Raw genomic sequence first — 18,902 nt, 5'->3', positions numbered from 1 at the left:
TGGACATTCATTTTTCCAGTCTACGAAAAGGAGCAAAATACCAACTATATAGGGTTTTAAAAGTTAAATATATCTAAAGAGTATTCACATGAACTACAGACAAAGGAGGTTCTAGTCCTACCTGTGGTTAGCAAGCAATAAATGTTATTTTCCCTTCTCCTTCAACTAACAAGATGTGAAGATTCTAGTATTTAGAATGAGTCCATCAAAAAGGTCTCTGAAGATGAAACTCTATCAAGTTCTTCCTTAGTTGAGACTGAAGTTACTGAGCTAGGCAGGTAATTTAACTTGCTGAAGCCTGCCTGTAGTTTGAAAGAAAAAATGTTCAATTTCCTCCCCTTTTCTTCCCCTTCCATTTTCTCGAGGTAAAAGACACAGCTAAGGAAAAAAAGTACTTTTTAAAGGGGGGAATAAAGATAAGCAGATAATGAAAGCACAGAATGAGTAATTATTTGGTAAAAGGGTCCAGCTGAAAAGGAATTGTTCACCAAAGTAGTAGGACGAAGTCCAGATAAAAGAAACAATCTAATTAATCTCTTGAATCCTCGGCAAAAAGGACACAGAAAGGTAGAGACCCATCTTATGAAGTTAGAGAATCTTCTTAATAACTGTTTACTGCAGACCTGGACCCTGATATGCTAAAAGAAAGCCTTGTTCTGGGTAAAGGCAAACGTAAGAATGACCTGTTTCCCTAGGAAATATATGGCTATGATTTCGTCAATCAAAATGAGGAGAAATGAGTTGTTTTTCTAGGAATCTTGGACACACTAAATACAAAAGAAAAAAGTAAGTCCAGAAAGTTAAGTATTTGAGAAAAACACCCAGGAGCTTCACTAAAATAGGAAAATAAATGGTCAGTAAAGGTTCTTTCTTAGACAAAGAACAGATGGATTATCTCCTTTATCCCTTTATTATTTACCTTAGTACTAGGCAAGAGGGTCTAAAAATGCAAAGAAGCTGTTAAGGACAAGAAACTAAAGATTAAAGGTTCATGTGGGTTTTTTAGTCATTCCATAGGTCAGAAACATATGCTTCTCCCTTAGGTCATGTCTCATCTAAATAGCAACTTGAGAAAACCAAATGGCATAACAGAGATATACCTACCAACTGTCAGGGATGAAATCCATCTTTAATGAAACAGCTCAGAGTCTACTTCTTCATATAACTTTGAACTGCTACAAGTGTAAAGGGTACTATTTCTTACACTGGGAAGAAGGGCAGGGAAGAATAATAGGCAAATTAATGAATTACATATGTTTCCAATTTTAAATTAGTCATTTGTTTCAAATGAAATGTTCTACTTTAATTGAGGTCATTAGTACCCTATAGCAAAAGAACACAAGTTATTAGTTCATAATCACAACTAGGACCCAATCTCTTTCATAGGATAACCACCTATAGCTAACAAAAACCATATAATGCAAACTAACAGATTATATTCTTCATATGGAAATACAAGGAGAATTCTAACTCATTAGTATGTTATTATTCTGCCCAACTATGGATAAGTTACCTATACATGCCTAACAAAGTCAGATAAGACCAGAGCTCCAAAGGACAGGTTTATTACTTCTTTTAAGAGAAAGTATAGATAACATTTCCAAATTTCTATAATATACATTGTTTTTGCCAACAATGTTAAAATGAACATTACCAATCTGTTAATAGGAATGGGGAAAGAGGAAAATAAAGGAACAATTGGACATACCCTATGCAGTATTTCTAAAACCTTTAATGCAGTATGAAGAAAACTGTTGAAAATTCTTCTTTCAGAAGGGGGAATACCGATCTTGTAGAGTTTCAAAAGATGTACCACAACTTCCTTAAAAAGTTCTACTATCTTGAGGAACAGTGGAGGTTCAAGTACTGACCACCAGTTTTCTGTTATTAAAAAGTGAACATGCAAATAAAATGAATTTTTAAAAAAATCACAATTTTCAAAATCATACTGACTTTTTTTCTGAAGCAGTAGTTGTTAACCCTTAGAATACCCCAGAAAGAGCATATAACACAATATCTTATGTAACATTTCTAAGGTTTATAAACCCCCCCGACCAAGTTAAACAATATTGTCCTAAAAGCTCTCAAAAGCAAAAATAAAGTATGAAAGTCTTGTTGAATTTATATTCTTGGTTTCCTAAATTATATTAAAAACTCACCACTATACCTAATATTAAAACCCATTATTTAAAAATGTTTTGCAAATTACAATTTCAATTTTTAAACAAAACATCCTTTAAATTGTATTGCTCTAATACTAAGGATCTTTCTCAGTTTTATCTTTCAATTTAATATATGGTTGAAATATTGTGAACCACTACCTTTAAAATGCAAGGTACTCCTGAAGATCAAATACAGAAGCTGAACAATGTAAAGTGTAACATATGGGTCCTTCCCCACATTCACTATTTGTAGTTACTAAGTACAAACACTTCAATCCTATGAAGCAGGCAGAAAGAATACAAAAACTTCTGACAACAGGAAAGCAATACTCGTAAGTCCCTGCTTGACTCTTTTTCCCTCAGATTCCCATATTCTACCCCTGGCTCGCTGCTTCCTCCATTTACCCTCAGCCTTAAAGTTCTTGTACTGATATTATTACTTCTATATATCTTAGCTCCACATATCTAACAAATACCATTAGCAAGAAAAGCACTGTGTTAACTGTAGCAAAAAAATTATAAGGGCCAGGAGACAGAGATAAAATCTAGACAATTAGAAAAATTAAAGTGAGAAAACTTTAGGCCAAAAAACCAGAGCGGTAAGAGACAGAAGTGCAAGATCAGATGAGCAATATAGTCCAGTCTATAGGCAGAAAAATAAAATCAAATATCATGAAATTAGCAAGTGAAGGAAACATAAGATAAAGGGCTTATATCAAAGTTCCAAGAAGATTTAAAGCCCATGTTTGTTCAGTTTTAATTGTTCCTCCTCCTTTACTTCTTTAATAGCAAAATTATACTAAAGGCGATGAGGGAAAGGAATACAGGTAACAGTTTTTAACTTTCCTAATACTGTCTCTGCTGTTATGTTTGATTAAACTTCTATATCTAACATGTTTTTCTTTCAAAAACTGCAACAACTAGAATCAAATGACTAGACAAAAGCAAGAAAAGGAAAAACAGGTTCATTTTTCCCTTAAGACAGTGTCAAATAAGCAGGGCAGCAGAATTGCAAATGGCAAAATAACTTATGAGCGTTATTTAAAGACAAAAGGTTTCAAAAGAAAAAAATATTAGAATTCTTACCAAGTACTTTCAGTGGTGCCTTTTCTAGGTTCACAAGAGCTGTACCAAAGGGAATTGCTATTGTTGTAAAATTGTTGGAATCACTCATCAGGGGACATTCTGGTAGAGTAAGATAAAACCTCAATGCTTCAACATCAGGTAAGGAGCTAGTCAGTTTAGGAATAAGATTCTTTTCCAAACTAGCTGCCACCTATATTTTGACAAAAAGTAAAACCTACTTCATTTAAAATGAATACACTTTCACAGAAAAAAAAAAAAAAAGGAAGGCAGGAAGAAAAGAAAGAAAAGGAAAATTTTGCACTACAGCAAACATGAAATGGTGAAGAAGAAAAAAGAAAGACAACATCTTACAGTGAATATACTTTGGAGCACAATGAAATGTAATGCTTAAGCATTGCTTGGAGAATTTTAAAAACCATGTGTACAAGTCTCAATTTAAACTCTCTACCTCTATAACTATACACAAACTTAAGCAACATGGTAATATTAAGTAATTCAGGGTCTGCTTCAAACATCTGAAAAGATATATAGATCTTTGACAGCTAAATTACAAATGCTTTAAAATAAAATTTTATTTTAAAAGCACATCATAAGAGTCTGTGAAACTGCAAAGTAAATTAGGCTATAAACGTATAACATAAAACAAAACAAAAAAAATCAACAGATAATACTGTAAATATAATACTTTAAAAAACAGACCTGCTGAGATATCTGCGGATGATCAGGTTGTATAAGTTTGTGGAATAAAAGCCTAGCAGCATTCATATCAACCCCTGAAAATCTGGTACCTGTTCTATAGTGATCATCATTGCTAAAAAAAAGAAAAGAAATTAAAAAAAAAGAATAAAAATTTAAAATTATTTCATTTTTTAATTTGATATACTATTTAAGACAATAAATTTGAGAATTCCAGCATATTAAAGAATTGCCACTTACCTAACAGCTAAAAAACTTCCATTTAGGCAACCAGAGGAAGAAAATGTTCCATCTATCTCACTAAAAAATTAAAAAAAAATTTTTTTTTAATCACAGAATTAGAAATTTGTTTACCCTTTCTTAAAAAAGAATTAAAATGAAAAATCTAATATTTAATGCTACAGAGCACTCCTCTAACACCGAATTAGATGAATCGGAATTACATAAATTGCTAAAGAGTGATAAAATGATACTTGATAAAGGTAATACTGTTTATGCTAGACTTTCTCAAATATTACTTTCATCCATTTATCAAACAAATGTTATCTGCTTTAAAACATGGAATTTTTAAAATTAAGTGTTTATGTTCATGTAAAAAGTTTTTAATTTTAAAAAATATTACACACTTTATATTGGCAGTGAGCCTAATCTGGGATATCTTTGGGATTTTCAGAAAAATTATAGTTTTGGAAAACAATCTAGAAAAACAAAACAGCTTTTCAAATACAACCCATCATCCCAAATACCAACAAAAAACAAGTAACAACATCTTAAGTGATATTAGACAAGTTAACAAAATATTCAAGGAAGAAATAATATTCAAGTCTTCCAGAAAGTATAAAAGTTAAGATAGTGACCATTGTGAAACTAGAAGGAACACATTTCAAGGCCAATCCTAAAATGGCTACATTAAATATTTTACGTTATCATTTAACATATCTCTATGTACATGAAAGAACTACAACTTATACATATTTATTTAAGATCTTTAAAAATATGCATGGATTTTTTTTTTTGGAGACAAGTTCTCACTTTGTTGCCCAGGTTACAGTGCAATGGTGTTAATCTCAGCTCACTGCACCCTCAACCTCTCGGGCTCAGGTGATCCTCCCACCTCAGCCTCCCAAGTAGCTGAGACCACAGGTGTGCACCACCATGCTCAGTTAATTGTACTTTTTTGTAGAGACAAGGTTTTGCCATGTTGCCCAGGCTGGTCTCCAATTCCTGGGCTCAGGCAATCTGCCTGCCTCAGCCTTCCAAAGTGCTGGGATTACAGGCAGGAGCCACCGTGCCTGGCCCAAAATGCTTTTCTTACTTGGCTATCTCCACAGGAAACCTTCCAGAAGGATAGCTCAGCCATTTCTGAATTAGAACTTCATTCACTGTCCAGATCTGCTTTGTAGGATCGGGACATCTGAAGTCATCTGGTGGCCCACAGTTCTAAATTTTCAAATAAGATTAGTCAGAGGGAGGAGATATATATAACTCAAAAACCAAGAAATTCCTACTATACATTTGTTTTTAAAACAGAATTAAATCTCTACTGAACACCTGAAACAAAAACCTGTCAAATAGATCAGAAAAAATTTATTCTTAGACTTGACAGGAAAAAAACTAAGGCAATTACTTTGTAACATATAAAGACCATTAATAATGGGTTTTTTTAATTTGTCAAAATTATTGGAGCTAAGTAATTATTTACATGACTATATTATTACCTGGGGATTAGAGTAATGTGAAAAGCTTTGATCTCCCCCTGAGAAAATTCTTTTTACACAGAAATATTCTTCAGAATCTGTAATAAAAATGTAAAAAATTAAAAGCCAAGATTTATACAACATATTTCAGAGCATCAATATGCCATTAGATTTTCACATAATCATCTTATTTAATAAGGCCTCCCATTCGTGGACTTCATGGTATAAAGTGACTTGAAATATTCTGACTGCTATGGGGATAAGACTGACCAAATGATGAACATTAAACAATCCCATAAGCATAAGCAGCATTTGGTGAAGCTTACAAGCCTTTCTTCTGCTTTGCACCAAGAAAGAAAAAAAAGAGTTTTCTAATCTGCATCTCAGTATATTTCAGTTTAAACCAAAGATGATTAAAAAAAAAAAAAAAGAATGAAAGCTATAAAAGATAGCCATAAGGAAATAAAAATTAAGAATATTTATTCTTGGCGAGGCACAGTGGCTCACGTCTGTAATCCCAGCACTTTGGGAGGCTGAGGCGGGAGGATCATTTGAGGTCAGGAATTCGAGGCCAGCCTGGCCAATATAGTGAAACCCCATCTCTACTAAAAATACAAAAATTAGCCAAGCATGGTGGTGTGTGCCTGTAATCCCAGCTACTTGGGAGACTGAGACAGGAGAATCGCTTGAACCTATGAGGTGGAGGTTGCAGTTAGCTGACATTGCCCCACTGCACTCCAGCCTGGGTCAGAGAGTAAGACTCCATCTTTAAAAAAAAAAAAAAAAAAAAAAAAAAAAAAAAGAATATTTATTTTTGAACTGGGCTACAGTGGCACGTGCCTGTAGTCCCAGCTACTTGGGAAGGTGAGGCAGGAGGATGGCTTGAGCCCAGTTCAAAGCTGCAGTATGCTATGACTGCATCTGTGAATAGTCACTGCACTCCAGCAAGGGCAACATAGCAAGACCAATCTCTTAAAAAAAAAATTATTCTTAAAAAGAAACAAACAAAAATACAAAAATTAAAACTTCTAGAGTAAATACTCCATAATGCAAAACTACTTTTTTTTTCAATATAGGTGTACAAGGTAATACATACAGCTCATACAGCTCTTTGTTGGCAGCTATTTGTCAGTAAAAACCAAATTAGGCCCCAAAGTGTATACATTAATACGCACATTTATTAGGAATAAGGAAAGGGCAACAAAGTTTCTTTTGAAAAAGATATTCCAGGCCTCCTCCTTCTTCTTTTCTTCTGCTCCCCAAACTGGAAAGAGTATCTATTACCAAAAATATTGCTGGGCTAGTTCACAGTCTATCTCTGTTAACCTACTCCCATCCCTTAGTTGACTAATTCTTCACCTTGTATTATTTGTGACCATGGCTGCTATAGAATTATCCATTCTTTTCAAGGAAATGACCATATGTTAATTTCCTTGATTATTCCCTACAACCAAGCACAATGTTTTATTTGTAAAAGAAATCAGTAAATACCTGTCCATACAAATATACAATTTTTATCTAGGTTATACCAAAAATGAGCTTCAGAGTTTAGAACGATAATTTCATAATTACTATCAAATTTTCCGGAAGTTACAAGAATGCCCTAAGGCCAAAACAACTTTTAAGAATAAAAGGGTAAATCTCTATTAAATAAGCCAATTGTTCAACCTAAAATCTTTTTTCTACATAATTCTCACAAATCTACATGGAATTGCTCATTTCCTCAAAAGATTTAGCAGGATGTTATTTATTTACTCTTAAAAGGCAACTGCCCTCTATAAACAATTCCCTACAGGATGGTTGACTAATCTACAATACATGAATGGGTTTCTGGAGGCTGAGTTAGGTACCAAAAGTTAAGTTTCCTTAATTTCCTTTTTAAATTTTATTTATTTATTTATTTATTTATGAGATGGAGTTTCACTCTTGTCCCCCAGGCTGGAGTGCAGTGACGCGATCTCGGTTCACTGCAACCTCCACCTCCCAAGTTCAAGCGATTCTCCCACCTCAGCCTCCCAATTAGCTGGGATTACAGGCATGGGCCACCACATCTGGCTAATTCTGTATTTTTGGTAGAGACGGGGTTTCTCCATGTTGGTCAGGCTGGTCTTGAACTCGTGACCTCAGGTGATCCGCCCACCTCGGCCTCCCAAAGTGCTGGGATTACAGGCGTGAGCCACTGCACCTGGTCTTATTTTTATTTTTTGAGACAGGTCTCACTCTGTTGCCCAGGTTGGAGTGCAGAGGCATAATCTCGGCTTACTGCAACCTCAGCCTCCTGAGTAGCTGAGATTACAGGCACCCACCACACCTAATTTTTGTATTTAGCAGAGACGGGGTTTCACCATTTTGGCCTGGCTGGTCCCGAACTCCTGACCTCAAGTGATCTGCCCACCTCAGCCTCCCAAAGTGCTGGGATTACAGGTGTGGGCCACTGCGTCCTACCCTTAATTTCCTTTTAATCACTACTCAAAAAAGTTTGAGAAACCTAGTCATTTGTCCTATACAACTTTATGCAGACTGGATTTTGCTGACTTTATCTTTGTGATTTCGCCTAACATTTGGCTTGGTCTTCTGTTCTGCAAATTGGTGGTTCAATCTAGATAGGTTTAAATCACCATTTGATCATTTCAGTAAAACTACTACATGGAGGCAGGAGAGTAGTTCCATCAGGAAACACATAATTCCTTTGAGAAGAATTTTCATTGAGTTCTTTTTTATGGTGGTAGCAAGCAGGCACTGATGCTCATTGCTTAGAGAATTCATTCATTGTAGGTTGAAAAATGATGTGTTAGCATTACTTCATGTTGTAGCTGAAGCATTAGTTTCTCCCTATCTATTATATAGTTACCTTATAACAGGAAAGAAAGGATTAATACTTGATCTTTTACAATTATTTAATATCCTCCTGCTTTTCAAATTTGCATATCTTTGATACTAAAGAGGGTAATAATTTTTGCATGTTTCTTAGTAATATAAATTTCTTCTTTTAGGAAATTCTATTTCCTTTATTTTATTTGTTTGTCTTACTTATCTATTAGATGTCTTGTTTTTTTTTCATTAATATGTATGAGCACTTTAGATATTCAGGATATTAACCTTAGGTTGTAATTGTTACAAATATTTTTTTCCAAATAATTATTTGCTTAATTTTGACTCACAGAGCATTTACTTTTCCATTTAAACAAATTTATCTAATTCTTTATAACTCTCATAGTATACATGCTGAGAAAGGCTTTTCCCATCCTCAACTCATATTTTCTTGTCTTAAGAAGCTTTTACTCTTTAATTCATTTATAGTTTATCTTAGTGCATATTGTGACATTAGGATCTAAACTGACCTTTTTGTCCCCAATTTTCAAGTGTCAAGCAATTTTCCCCCCTTATCTAAAGAATAGTGATGACTTGTTTCAATGTGTATGAATAGGCATCATATCTTCTACCTGTAATACATACTCTAAACAATTTTGCCACTTTTTCTCTATCTGAAAGTGTCCTTAAAATTCCTCTCCGCTGGGCACAGTAGCTCATACCTATAATCCCAGCACTTTGGGAAGCCAAGGTAGGAGGATCACTTGAGCCCAGGAGTTCACAACCAGCCTGGACAACATGGCAAGACCTCGTCTCTACAAAAAGAAAATTAAAAACTAGTTAGGCGTGGTGGCGCATGCCTGTAGTCTGAGTCCAAGAGGTCGAGAGTGGAGTGAGCTGTGATCACGTTGCTATAATCCAGCCTGGACAGCTTTCTTCTTCTTCTTTACAAAATACATTGTCAGGGAAATTTTGAAGACCTTGAAATAGAACCCCCTACCCCACAAAAAACAGAGTCTTGATTAGTGCACTGTTTAGGATTATCTCCACCTTTCACTGTCTTTGAGCTATTTACAATTCTGTAAATTGTACTTCTATTTAGAAGCAAAACACTGATAGAGATACAATTGTGTATGTGCTTTTGTTTAACGAGGAAAACGAGTAGTTTTGATGGTCTGGGGGTCCCTTTCCACTCTTAGCACTTATTCAGGACTCCAAAGGGCTTTGTTTACATGGGTTAAAATCATTAATACTTAACGTATTAGAACTTAAAATTGAGAAACTTAAAAAATACTTTTTTATTTGAAGATGAACAATATTGAATGCACTACATTTAGCATAGAAAACATCTTAGTATTAATATGAAAATCATTTTGACTGGCCGGGCATGGTGGCTCACGCCTGTAATCCCAGCAATTTGGGAGGCCAAGGCGGGTGGATCACGAGGCCAGGAGATTGAGACATACAGTGAAACGCCGTCTACTAAAAATACAAAAAAAAAAAAAAAATTAGCCGGGCATGGTGGCAGGTGTCTGTAGTCCCAGGTATTCGGGAGGCTGAGGCAGGAGAATGGCGTGAGCCCAGGAGGCAGAGCTTGCAGTCAGCTGAGATTGCTCTACTGCACTCCAGCTTGGGCAACAGAGCAAGACTCCATCTCAAAACAAAAAGAAAAAGAAAATCATTTTGACTTCAAGAACCCTCTGAGACAGAAATACTGAACTCAAGCAAAATGTCAGTTTGTTCCAGAATATTAAAGAGCACAACTAAAGATACAAGTGGGGAAATGAATTTTATTTTCCTCAGTTTATACCTGAGTCTGAAAGAAGCTATAAAATGGTTAACATCTTAGCAAAGTTCACTCCATTTTGAAGGACCTGCTCCCTTGGTTTACTGATAAATACCTATGATAAAAATGTTACTCTTTACTTTTTGTGTAATCTGCTAGATAGCAAATAATCTGTTTTATTAAAATAATATTCTATGCTTTATGTTGATTTTATTGTTCTTTAAATTTAAGAGGAAAAAAGAACAAAGGCTCCTGACTTACAAAACAGCTAAAATTCTTTTCAATCATATTATCATCTATATTTATGTCACTTTAGTAAAATAGGTAACTATTATTTCTCAAGCACCTATGATTATATCTTAATGAAGTATCCACATTTCCTCTCATACTTACTTGATTTTTGCCTTCCTGTGATGAGCTGAACTGTATCCCCCACCCAAATAGATCTGAAGCTTTAACCCTGAGTACCTCAGAATGTGACTGTATTTGGAGATAAGGGCATTAAAGAGGTGATTATTAAATTTAGGCTTTATTTATTTTATTTATTATCCTCTTGCTTTTCAAATTTGCATTTCTTTGATACTAAAGAGGGTTTCTTAGTAACATAAATTTCCTCTTTTTGGAAATTAGGCCCTAATCCACCATGACTTGTGCTCTTGTAAGAGGCAGAAGAAACACAGTCAGCCCTCCATATCTATAGGTTCCATATTTGCAGATTCAACCAACCATGGATAGAAAATATTTTTCTTTGTTTTTGAGACGAAGTCTCGCTCTGTTGCCAGGCTGGAGTGCAGTGGCGTGATCTCGGCTCACTGCAACCTCCGCCTCCCAGGTTCAAGCAATTCTCCTGCCTCAGCCTCTCGAGTAGCTGAGACTATATAGGTGTGTGGCACCACGTCTAGCTAATTTTCGTATTTTTGGTAGAGACGGGGTTTCCACCATGTTGGCCAGGATGGTCTTGATCTCTTGACCTCATGATCCACTCGCATCGGCCTCCCAAAGTGCTGGGATTACAGGCGTGAGCCACTACACCCCACTGGAAAATATTTTTTTAAGAAACCCCAAAAGCTCCCAAAAAATAATAATAATACAAATAAAAATCATACAGACCAGGCATGTTGGCTCATGCCTGTAATCCCAGCATTTTGGGAGGCCAAAGCAGGTGGATCACCTGAGGTCAGGGGTTTGAGACCAGCCTGGCCAAAATGGTGAAACCCCATCTCTACTGAAAATACAAAAATTAGCTGGGTGTGGTGGCACTGCTTGTAATTCCAGCTACTCAGGAGGCTGAGGCAGGAGAATTATTTGAACCTGGGAGGCGGAAGCTGCACTGAGCCAAGATCATGCCACTGTATTCCAGCCTGCGCAAAAGTGACACTCCACCTCAATTAAAAAAAAAAAAAAAAAAAAAGTATAGTGCTATCCAGTTCTAATTTCAGTTATTATTTAAAGTGTTTTCTGGCACAACGTTACTGCTCTAATTCTCACTTATGCTAGTGGTTCTCTAACCTTACTGTTTCTAATCCACATATTCTATGCCAGGAGTTCTCAAAAGGGGATCTTCTTCAGGCTTACCCATGGAGTTGTTTTTTTTTTGTGATGGAGTTTCACTCTTGTCGCCCAGGATGAAGTGCAATGGCGCAATCTCAGCTCACTGCAACCTCCTCCTCCCGGGTTCAAGTGATTCTCCTGTCTCAGCCGCAACGAGCTGGGACTACAGGTGTGCGCCACCATGCCCGGCTAATTTTTATATTTTTAGTAGAGACGGGGTTTCACCATGTTGGTCTCGAACTCCTGACCTCTAGTGATCCACCCATCTCAGCCTCCCAAAATGCTGGGATTACAGGCATGAGCCACTGCGCCCGGCTCCTATGGAGTTTTATAAAAATAAAATAAAATAAGATAAAATAATAAAAATATGTCTAGGCTTGATCCCAGACTTGCTGGATCTTTTGATATTCTTATGTATACCTGGTATATTAGATCTCAAGATAATGCTGTATCTCAAGATTTCGTTTTTGTCTATAAATGATTATATTCAGCTATATTTACATATCAGACGTAAGAGTCACTGAGTTCCTTGAAAATAGGCCTAATCATCATCTTTGGAAACATTATTATTCTTACTATGAATCTTCATCAGATCATATCATTTGATAATTATCAGTAACAAACTAGCCACAGTTATTTTAAGCCTCTATTACCTACTGGTAGTTTTTGTCTGCTCTGATGCTTGCCCAAAGACTCTCCTACAAGCTACAGGCCAGTTTGTGTTTTCAACAATGGAGTTTCAGAGCCTTGTTAAAAGGATTCCATCAGGTGTGTGAAACAATGTATATATCAAAGAAAAGACACTTAGGTATTGGGTTCTGAAGAGATCTCTCTTAACGTAACTTTCAAAATGTAGCAGTGAAGTGCATTAGGATTTCTCATAATCTTTTTTGTTAGTTGAGAAGCAGACATTTCATGAAACTGCTAACCCAAGGTCCAGCAGAATAAGAATTCATTACATAAGAAAGAATGCATTGATGAAGAAAATTTTATTATGGTTACATGTTTGAATGTTTAATTTTGATTTTGTGCTTATTTTTCCTTTCTAAAGTTATCTAATCCACAATTTCATAAACTCTGCTTTGGTAAACTAAAAGGAACTAATTAAAAATGATACCTGATTCTCACTGATGCCCAGAATTTCATCTCTTACTGAATCTCCCTTCCTTTATTAGTAATATAATTATTTACAAAGGTTCAATAAGAATATGTTCCCTTTCCTACTAGAATATAACTGAAAAAAATCTATTATGCAACCAAAGACTTATCTGAAGTATTATATTTGAGAATGATGGTTACTTAATCAGGTATGACAAGTCACTTTTTTTTCTTTTATAGAGACAGGATCTCGCTATGTTGCCCAGGCTGGTCTTGGACTCCTAACCTCAGGCAATCCTTCTGCCTCAGCCTCTCAAAGTGCTGGGGTTACAGGTGGAAGCTATCACACCAGCCAATAAGTCATCTGAAGGAACAAAGTTTGCCTGTACTAACAGGGGTGATGCTGAGGATACCCTCTGTGCAGTAAAGGTTAGCTCAGCAGGTCTGGGGTATTGCTATGGATTGAACCGGGTCTCCTAAAACTTTGCATATTGGACGAGGCACAGTGGCTCATGCCTGTAATCCCAGCACTTTGGAAGCCCAGGTAGGCAGATTGCTTGAGCTCAGAAATTGGAGAACATGCTGGGCAACATGGTAAAACCCCATCTCTACAAAAAATACAAAAAGTTAATTGGGTGTGGTGGCATGTACCTGTAGTCCCAGCTACTCAGGAGGCTGAGGCGGGAGGATTGCTTGAGCCTGGGAGGTGGAGGCTGCAGTGAGCTGAGGTCATGCCACTGCACTCCAGCCTGGGCAACAGAGCCAGACCCTGTCTCAAAAAAAAAAAAAAGGAAAAAGAAAGAAGAAAAAAATATTGTATGTTGAAATCCTAATCCCTAATATCTCAGAATATGATCTTATTTGGAAATAAGGTCACTGCAGATGTAATTAGTTAAGGTCATAATGGAGTAGGGTAGGTCCATAACCCAATATAATTTGTGTCCTTATAAAAGGGGGAATTTGGACACAGAAACATACACAAAGAAGGCCAAGGTCTACAAGCCAAGGAATGCCAAAGATTGACAGCAAACCACCAGAAACTAGGAAAGACACATGTAACAAGATTCTTCTTATAGCCTTCAGAAGGAAGCAACTCTAAATTCGGACTTCTAGTCTGCAGAATAGTGAGCCAATAAATTTGTATTGTTCAAGCCACTGAGTTTGTGGTAGTTTGTTACAAGCAACTCAAGCAAACTAATATAGTTGTTTAAACTTTATACATTTTAAAGAAAGGTGTGCCCCTTTCCTGGCTCCAGGGAGATAATCATCTCTAAACCAAAGGAATATTGTGGCTATTAAGAATGTCCTCTTGTCAGCTGGGTGCAGTGTAATCCCATACGTGTAATCCCAGCACTTTGGGACGCCAAGGCAGGAGGATCACTTGAATCCAGGAGTTCAACACTAGCCTGGGCAACATAGTGAGACCCCGTCTCTACAAAAAAATTTAAAAATTAGCTGGGTGTGGTGGCAAGCACCTGTAGTCCCAGCTACTTAGGAGGCTGAGGTGAAAGGACTGCTTGAGCCTGGGAGGTTGAGGTTGCAGTGAGCTGTGATCATGTCACAGCACTCTAGCCTGGGCAACAGAGTGAGACCTTGTATTTAAAAAAATTAAAAAGTCTGCTTGTTTACCCATGGCATTGCCCACAAAGATAGTTTATGATTAAAATGTAATTCATGCTGGGGGCCATGAGTTTAACCTCTGGAAGGGCTAGAATTGGTAAATTAAATTCATATATAACTAGTTTTTATCCTATACAGCTTGAGTACAGTGCAAAAAGATGATCAATTTTTACACAATGTATCATAAAATATACATAAAATTTACAATTTTAACCATTTTAACTGCACAATTCAGTGGTAGCAAGTATATTCACAATGTTGTGCAACTATCACCACTAATCATTTCTAGAACTTCATCTTCTAAAACAGAAACCCATTAAACAATAACTCTCCATTCCCTCCTCCCTCTAGGAACTGGTAACCACTATTTCTGTCTATGAATTTGGTTGTTCTAGGTACCTCTTATCAGTAGACTCATATGATATTTGTCCTTCTGTGTCTGTCTTTCACCCCACATAATGTTCTCCAGATTCATACATGTTGCATAATGTATGAGAATTTCATTCCTTTATATGGCTGAATACCATTCCGCTATAGACATATATGATTTTTTTCATTCATTCATCTACTGATGGACATGGGTTGTTTCCACCTTTTGGCTACAATGTATCACAATTTTTTGATGAAACTAAACTGCAGCAAAAACGACTGATTTTAAAACATCAACTCCTTCCCCATTCTAATGCAAATAATCTCAAGGTCTGCAGTTTCCAAGGTGCCAAAATGCATTCCTAAGTAATGGTGACCTTTGTTAAATATTAGCATAACTGAAAAATCTTTTTAATTATAAAAAAAATCAAGATTATTTACAATAAAAAGCACTGGACCTTTACAAATGTCAACCTTCATAGTATCCTCGTCACTGTGAATAGATAAAATCTACTAACACACACATGTGACTCAATTTTCGCATCACTTTATAGAAAATCAGGATTCTGGTTTCCATCAACAGATAAATGAGAAGACAATTCTGAGGAAATTTGGGAGAGCAAAAATATATATATATATAAAAAGAAGGACATCTGGGTTTCAGGTTGTCAAAAAAATGAATGAGAAAACAGCATTCAAATATTTCCAACTATTTAAGCAGCAAATTAACATCAATGAAAAAATAATCAGAGATGCAAGAATAATAGATTAAAAAATAGGCATATACAAGTTTGGCTAAAGCAGCAAGGATATAAAAGGCTAATTTAAAATGTTTAATTTTTAAAAATTTTTTTTGTTTTGTTTTGTTTTTTTGAGATGGGAGTCTCACTCTGTTGCCAAGGCTGGAGTGCAGTAGTGCAATCTCGGCTCACTGCAACCTCTGCCTCCTGGGTTCAAGCGATTCTCCTGTCTCAGCCTCCTGAGTAGCTTGGACTACAGGTGTCTGCCACCACACCCAGCTAATTTTTTGTATTTTTTGTATTTTAGACGGAGTTTCACCAAGTTGGCCAGGCTGGTTTCAAACTCCTGACCTCAAGTGATCCACACACGTTGGCCTCCCAACGTGCTGGGATTACAGGCCTGATCCACTACGCCTGGCCTTATTTTAATGAGTACACAGGAGGTATATATATTTATGGGATACATGAGACATTTTGATACAGGCATACAATGTGTAAAAATCACATGAGAATTAATGGAGTATCCATCCCCTCAAGCACTTATCATTTCTTTGTGTTACAAATGTTCCAATAATAAATTTAGTTATTTTTAAATGTACAATAAATTATTCTCGACTGTAGTCACTGTGTTGTGCTATGAAATACTAGGCCTTATTAATTTTATTAACTACATCTTTGTACTTATTAACTACCCTTATTTTCTCCCCTTACACCACTATCCTTTCCAGCCTCTGGTAACCATCATTCTATCTTCTATCTCTGTGAGTACAATTGTTTAAATTTTTAGTTTCCACCAAGTGAGAACATGTGACTGTCTTTCTGTGCTGGCTATTTCACTTAACATACTGTCCTCCAGTTCTCATATTGTTGCAAAAGACAGGATCTCATTCTTTTTTATGGCTGAATAGTATTCCATTGTGTATATATACACCACATTTTCTTTATCCATGTCTGTTGATGAACGCTCAAATTGATTCCAAATCCTGGCTATTGTGAATAGCACTGCAATAAACATGGGAGTGCAAACACCTCTGTGATGTACAGATTTCCTTTCTTTTGGGTATATACCCAGCAATGGATCATATGGTAGTTCTATTTTTAGTCTTTTTAAGGAATCTCCATAGTGTTCTCCATAGTGGCAGTACTAATTTACATTCCTACCAACTATGTACAAGGGTTCCCTTTTCTCCATATCCTTGCCAGCATTTGTTATTGCCCATCTTTTAGACAAAAGCCATTTTAACCAGAGTGAGATAATACCTCATTTTAGTTTTGATTTGCATTTCTCTAATGATGCTGAGTACCTTTCATATACTTGTTAGCCATTTGTATACCTTCTTTTGAGAAATGCCTATTCAGATCTTTTGCTCATTTTTTAAAGAGATTATTAGATTTTTCCTATAGAGTTGTTTCAGCTCTTTATATATTATGGTTATCAATTCCTTATCAGATGGGTAGTTTGCAAATATTTTCTCCCATTCTGTGAGTTGTTTCTTCACTTTATTGTTCCCTATGCTGTGTAGAAGCTTTTTAACTTGATGTGATCTCATTTGCCCAATTTTGCTTTGGTTGCCTGTGCTTGCGGAGTATCACTCAAGAAATTTTTGCCCAGACCAATGTACTAGAGAGTTTCCTCAGCTTTCTTATAATAGTTTCAGGTCTTAGATTTAAGTTTTTATTCCATTTGTACATGCTTTTTGTATATAGTGAGAGATACGGGTATATTCATCTGTTTTCATGCTGCTATAAATAACTGCCTGAGACTGGGTAATTTATAAAGAAAAGAGGTTTAATTGACTCACAGTTCAGCATAGCTGGGGAGGCCTCAGGAGACTTACAATCATGGCAGAAGGCGAAGAGGAAGCAAAGCACCTTCTTCACAAGGTGGCAGGAAGGAGAAGTGTCGAGCAAACTGGGGTAGAGCCCCTTATAAAACAATCAGATCCTGTGAGAACTCACTCATTATCTCAAGAACAGCATGGAGGAAACCGCTTCCATGATTCAATTACCTCCACCCGGTCTCTCCGTTGATACATGGGGATTATGGGGATTATAATTCAAGATGAGATTTGGGTGGGGACACAAAGCCTAACCATATGAGGGGTCTAGTTTCATTCTTCTGCATATGGATATCCAGGTTTCCCAGTACCATTTATTGAAAAGAATATCCTTTTTCCAATGTATGTCCTTGGCGCCCTTGTCCAAAATGAATTCACTGTACATATGTGAATTTATTTCTGAGTTCTCTGTTCTGTTCCATTGGTCCATGTGTCTGTTTTTATGCCAATATTATGCTGTAATTTTATTAGGGTCTGTTTCTCTTGTTAGCTCTAATATTTGCTTTGTATATCTGGGTTTTCTAGTGTTGGGTGCACATATATTTATACCTGTTATATCCTCTTGTTGAACTAATCCTTTTATCATTATACAATGACCTTCTATATCTTCTTATACTTTTTGTCTTGAAATCTGTTTTGTCTGATATAAGTATAGCTACTCCTCTTTTTGGTTTCCACTTGCATGGAATATCTTTTTCCATTCCTTTATTTTCAGTATATGTTTCTTTATAGGTGAAGTGTGTTTCTTTGCAGGGAGCAGATCACTGGGTCTTATTTTTACATCCAGCCAGTCACTCAGTGTCTTTTGACTGGGCAGTTTAGTCCGTTTACTAAATGTTATTGTTAATAAGGACTTATTCCTGACATTGTAAAATTTGCTTTCTTGTTTTATGGTCTTCTCTTCCTTCTTTCCTTCTTTCTTATCTTCCTTTTTGTGAATGTGACTTTCTCTGTTGGAATGTTTTAATTTCCTTTATTTTTTTTAAATTTTCTATGCATCTATTAATTTCGTTTTTTGAGACATGGTCTTGCTCTATTGCCCACACTGAAGTGCAGTGGCACAATCATGGCTCACTGCAGCCTCAACCTCCTGGATCAAACAATCCTCCTACCTCAGCCTCCCAAATAACCAGGACTATGGGCATGTGCCACGATGCCAGCATAATTTTTATATTTTATAGAAATGGGGTATCACTATGTTGCCTAGGTTGGTCTCAAACTCCTGGGTTCAAGCAATCCTCTTGCCTCCTGTTTTCTGATCTGATCTGAGGTTACCAGGCTTGCAAATAACATCTTAACTGATGACAAGTTTACTCTCATTACAAAAACAAATAAGCAAAGAGAAAACTGATAAAAACTTTAAACTTCATCATCTTTTCCCCTGCTCTTTAATTTTGTTACACCTATTTATATCTTATTATACTGTATATGTCTTTACAAGTTGCTGT

The 18,902-nt window shown here is 36.2% G+C and overlaps 1 protein-coding gene across 8 annotated transcripts in view; it reads right to left on the bottom strand.

Moving 5' to 3' along the window:
* Positions 1-18,902, bottom strand: part of HERC4 (HECT and RLD domain containing E3 ubiquitin protein ligase 4) — a 151,274-nt gene that overhangs the window by 67,675 nt on the left and 64,697 nt on the right. For all 8 annotated transcript variants that reach the window (XM_050804706.1, XM_050804712.1, XM_050804709.1 and 5 more), the window contains 6 exons: positions 5,663-5,739; positions 5,260-5,384; positions 4,185-4,244; positions 3,948-4,059; positions 3,249-3,438; positions 1,709-1,881 (listed from right to left, as the gene is read on the bottom strand). In XM_050804706.1, the coding sequence (XP_050660663.1) occupies positions 1,709-1,881; positions 3,249-3,438; positions 3,948-4,059; positions 4,185-4,244; positions 5,260-5,384; positions 5,663-5,739 (737 nt within the window). The remainder of the gene's footprint in view (positions 1-1,708; positions 1,882-3,248; positions 3,439-3,947; positions 4,060-4,184; positions 4,245-5,259; positions 5,385-5,662; positions 5,740-18,902) is intronic.

Source organism: Macaca thibetana, chromosome 9, assembly GCF_024542745.1.
Source record: "Macaca thibetana thibetana isolate TM-01 chromosome 9, ASM2454274v1, whole genome shotgun sequence".
In the NCBI taxonomy this organism is placed as follows: Eukaryota; Metazoa; Chordata; class Mammalia; order Primates; family Cercopithecidae; genus Macaca; species Macaca thibetana.
The sequence above is the reverse complement of the archived record's forward strand: the minus strand, read 5'-3'. Positions and strand labels throughout refer to the sequence as shown.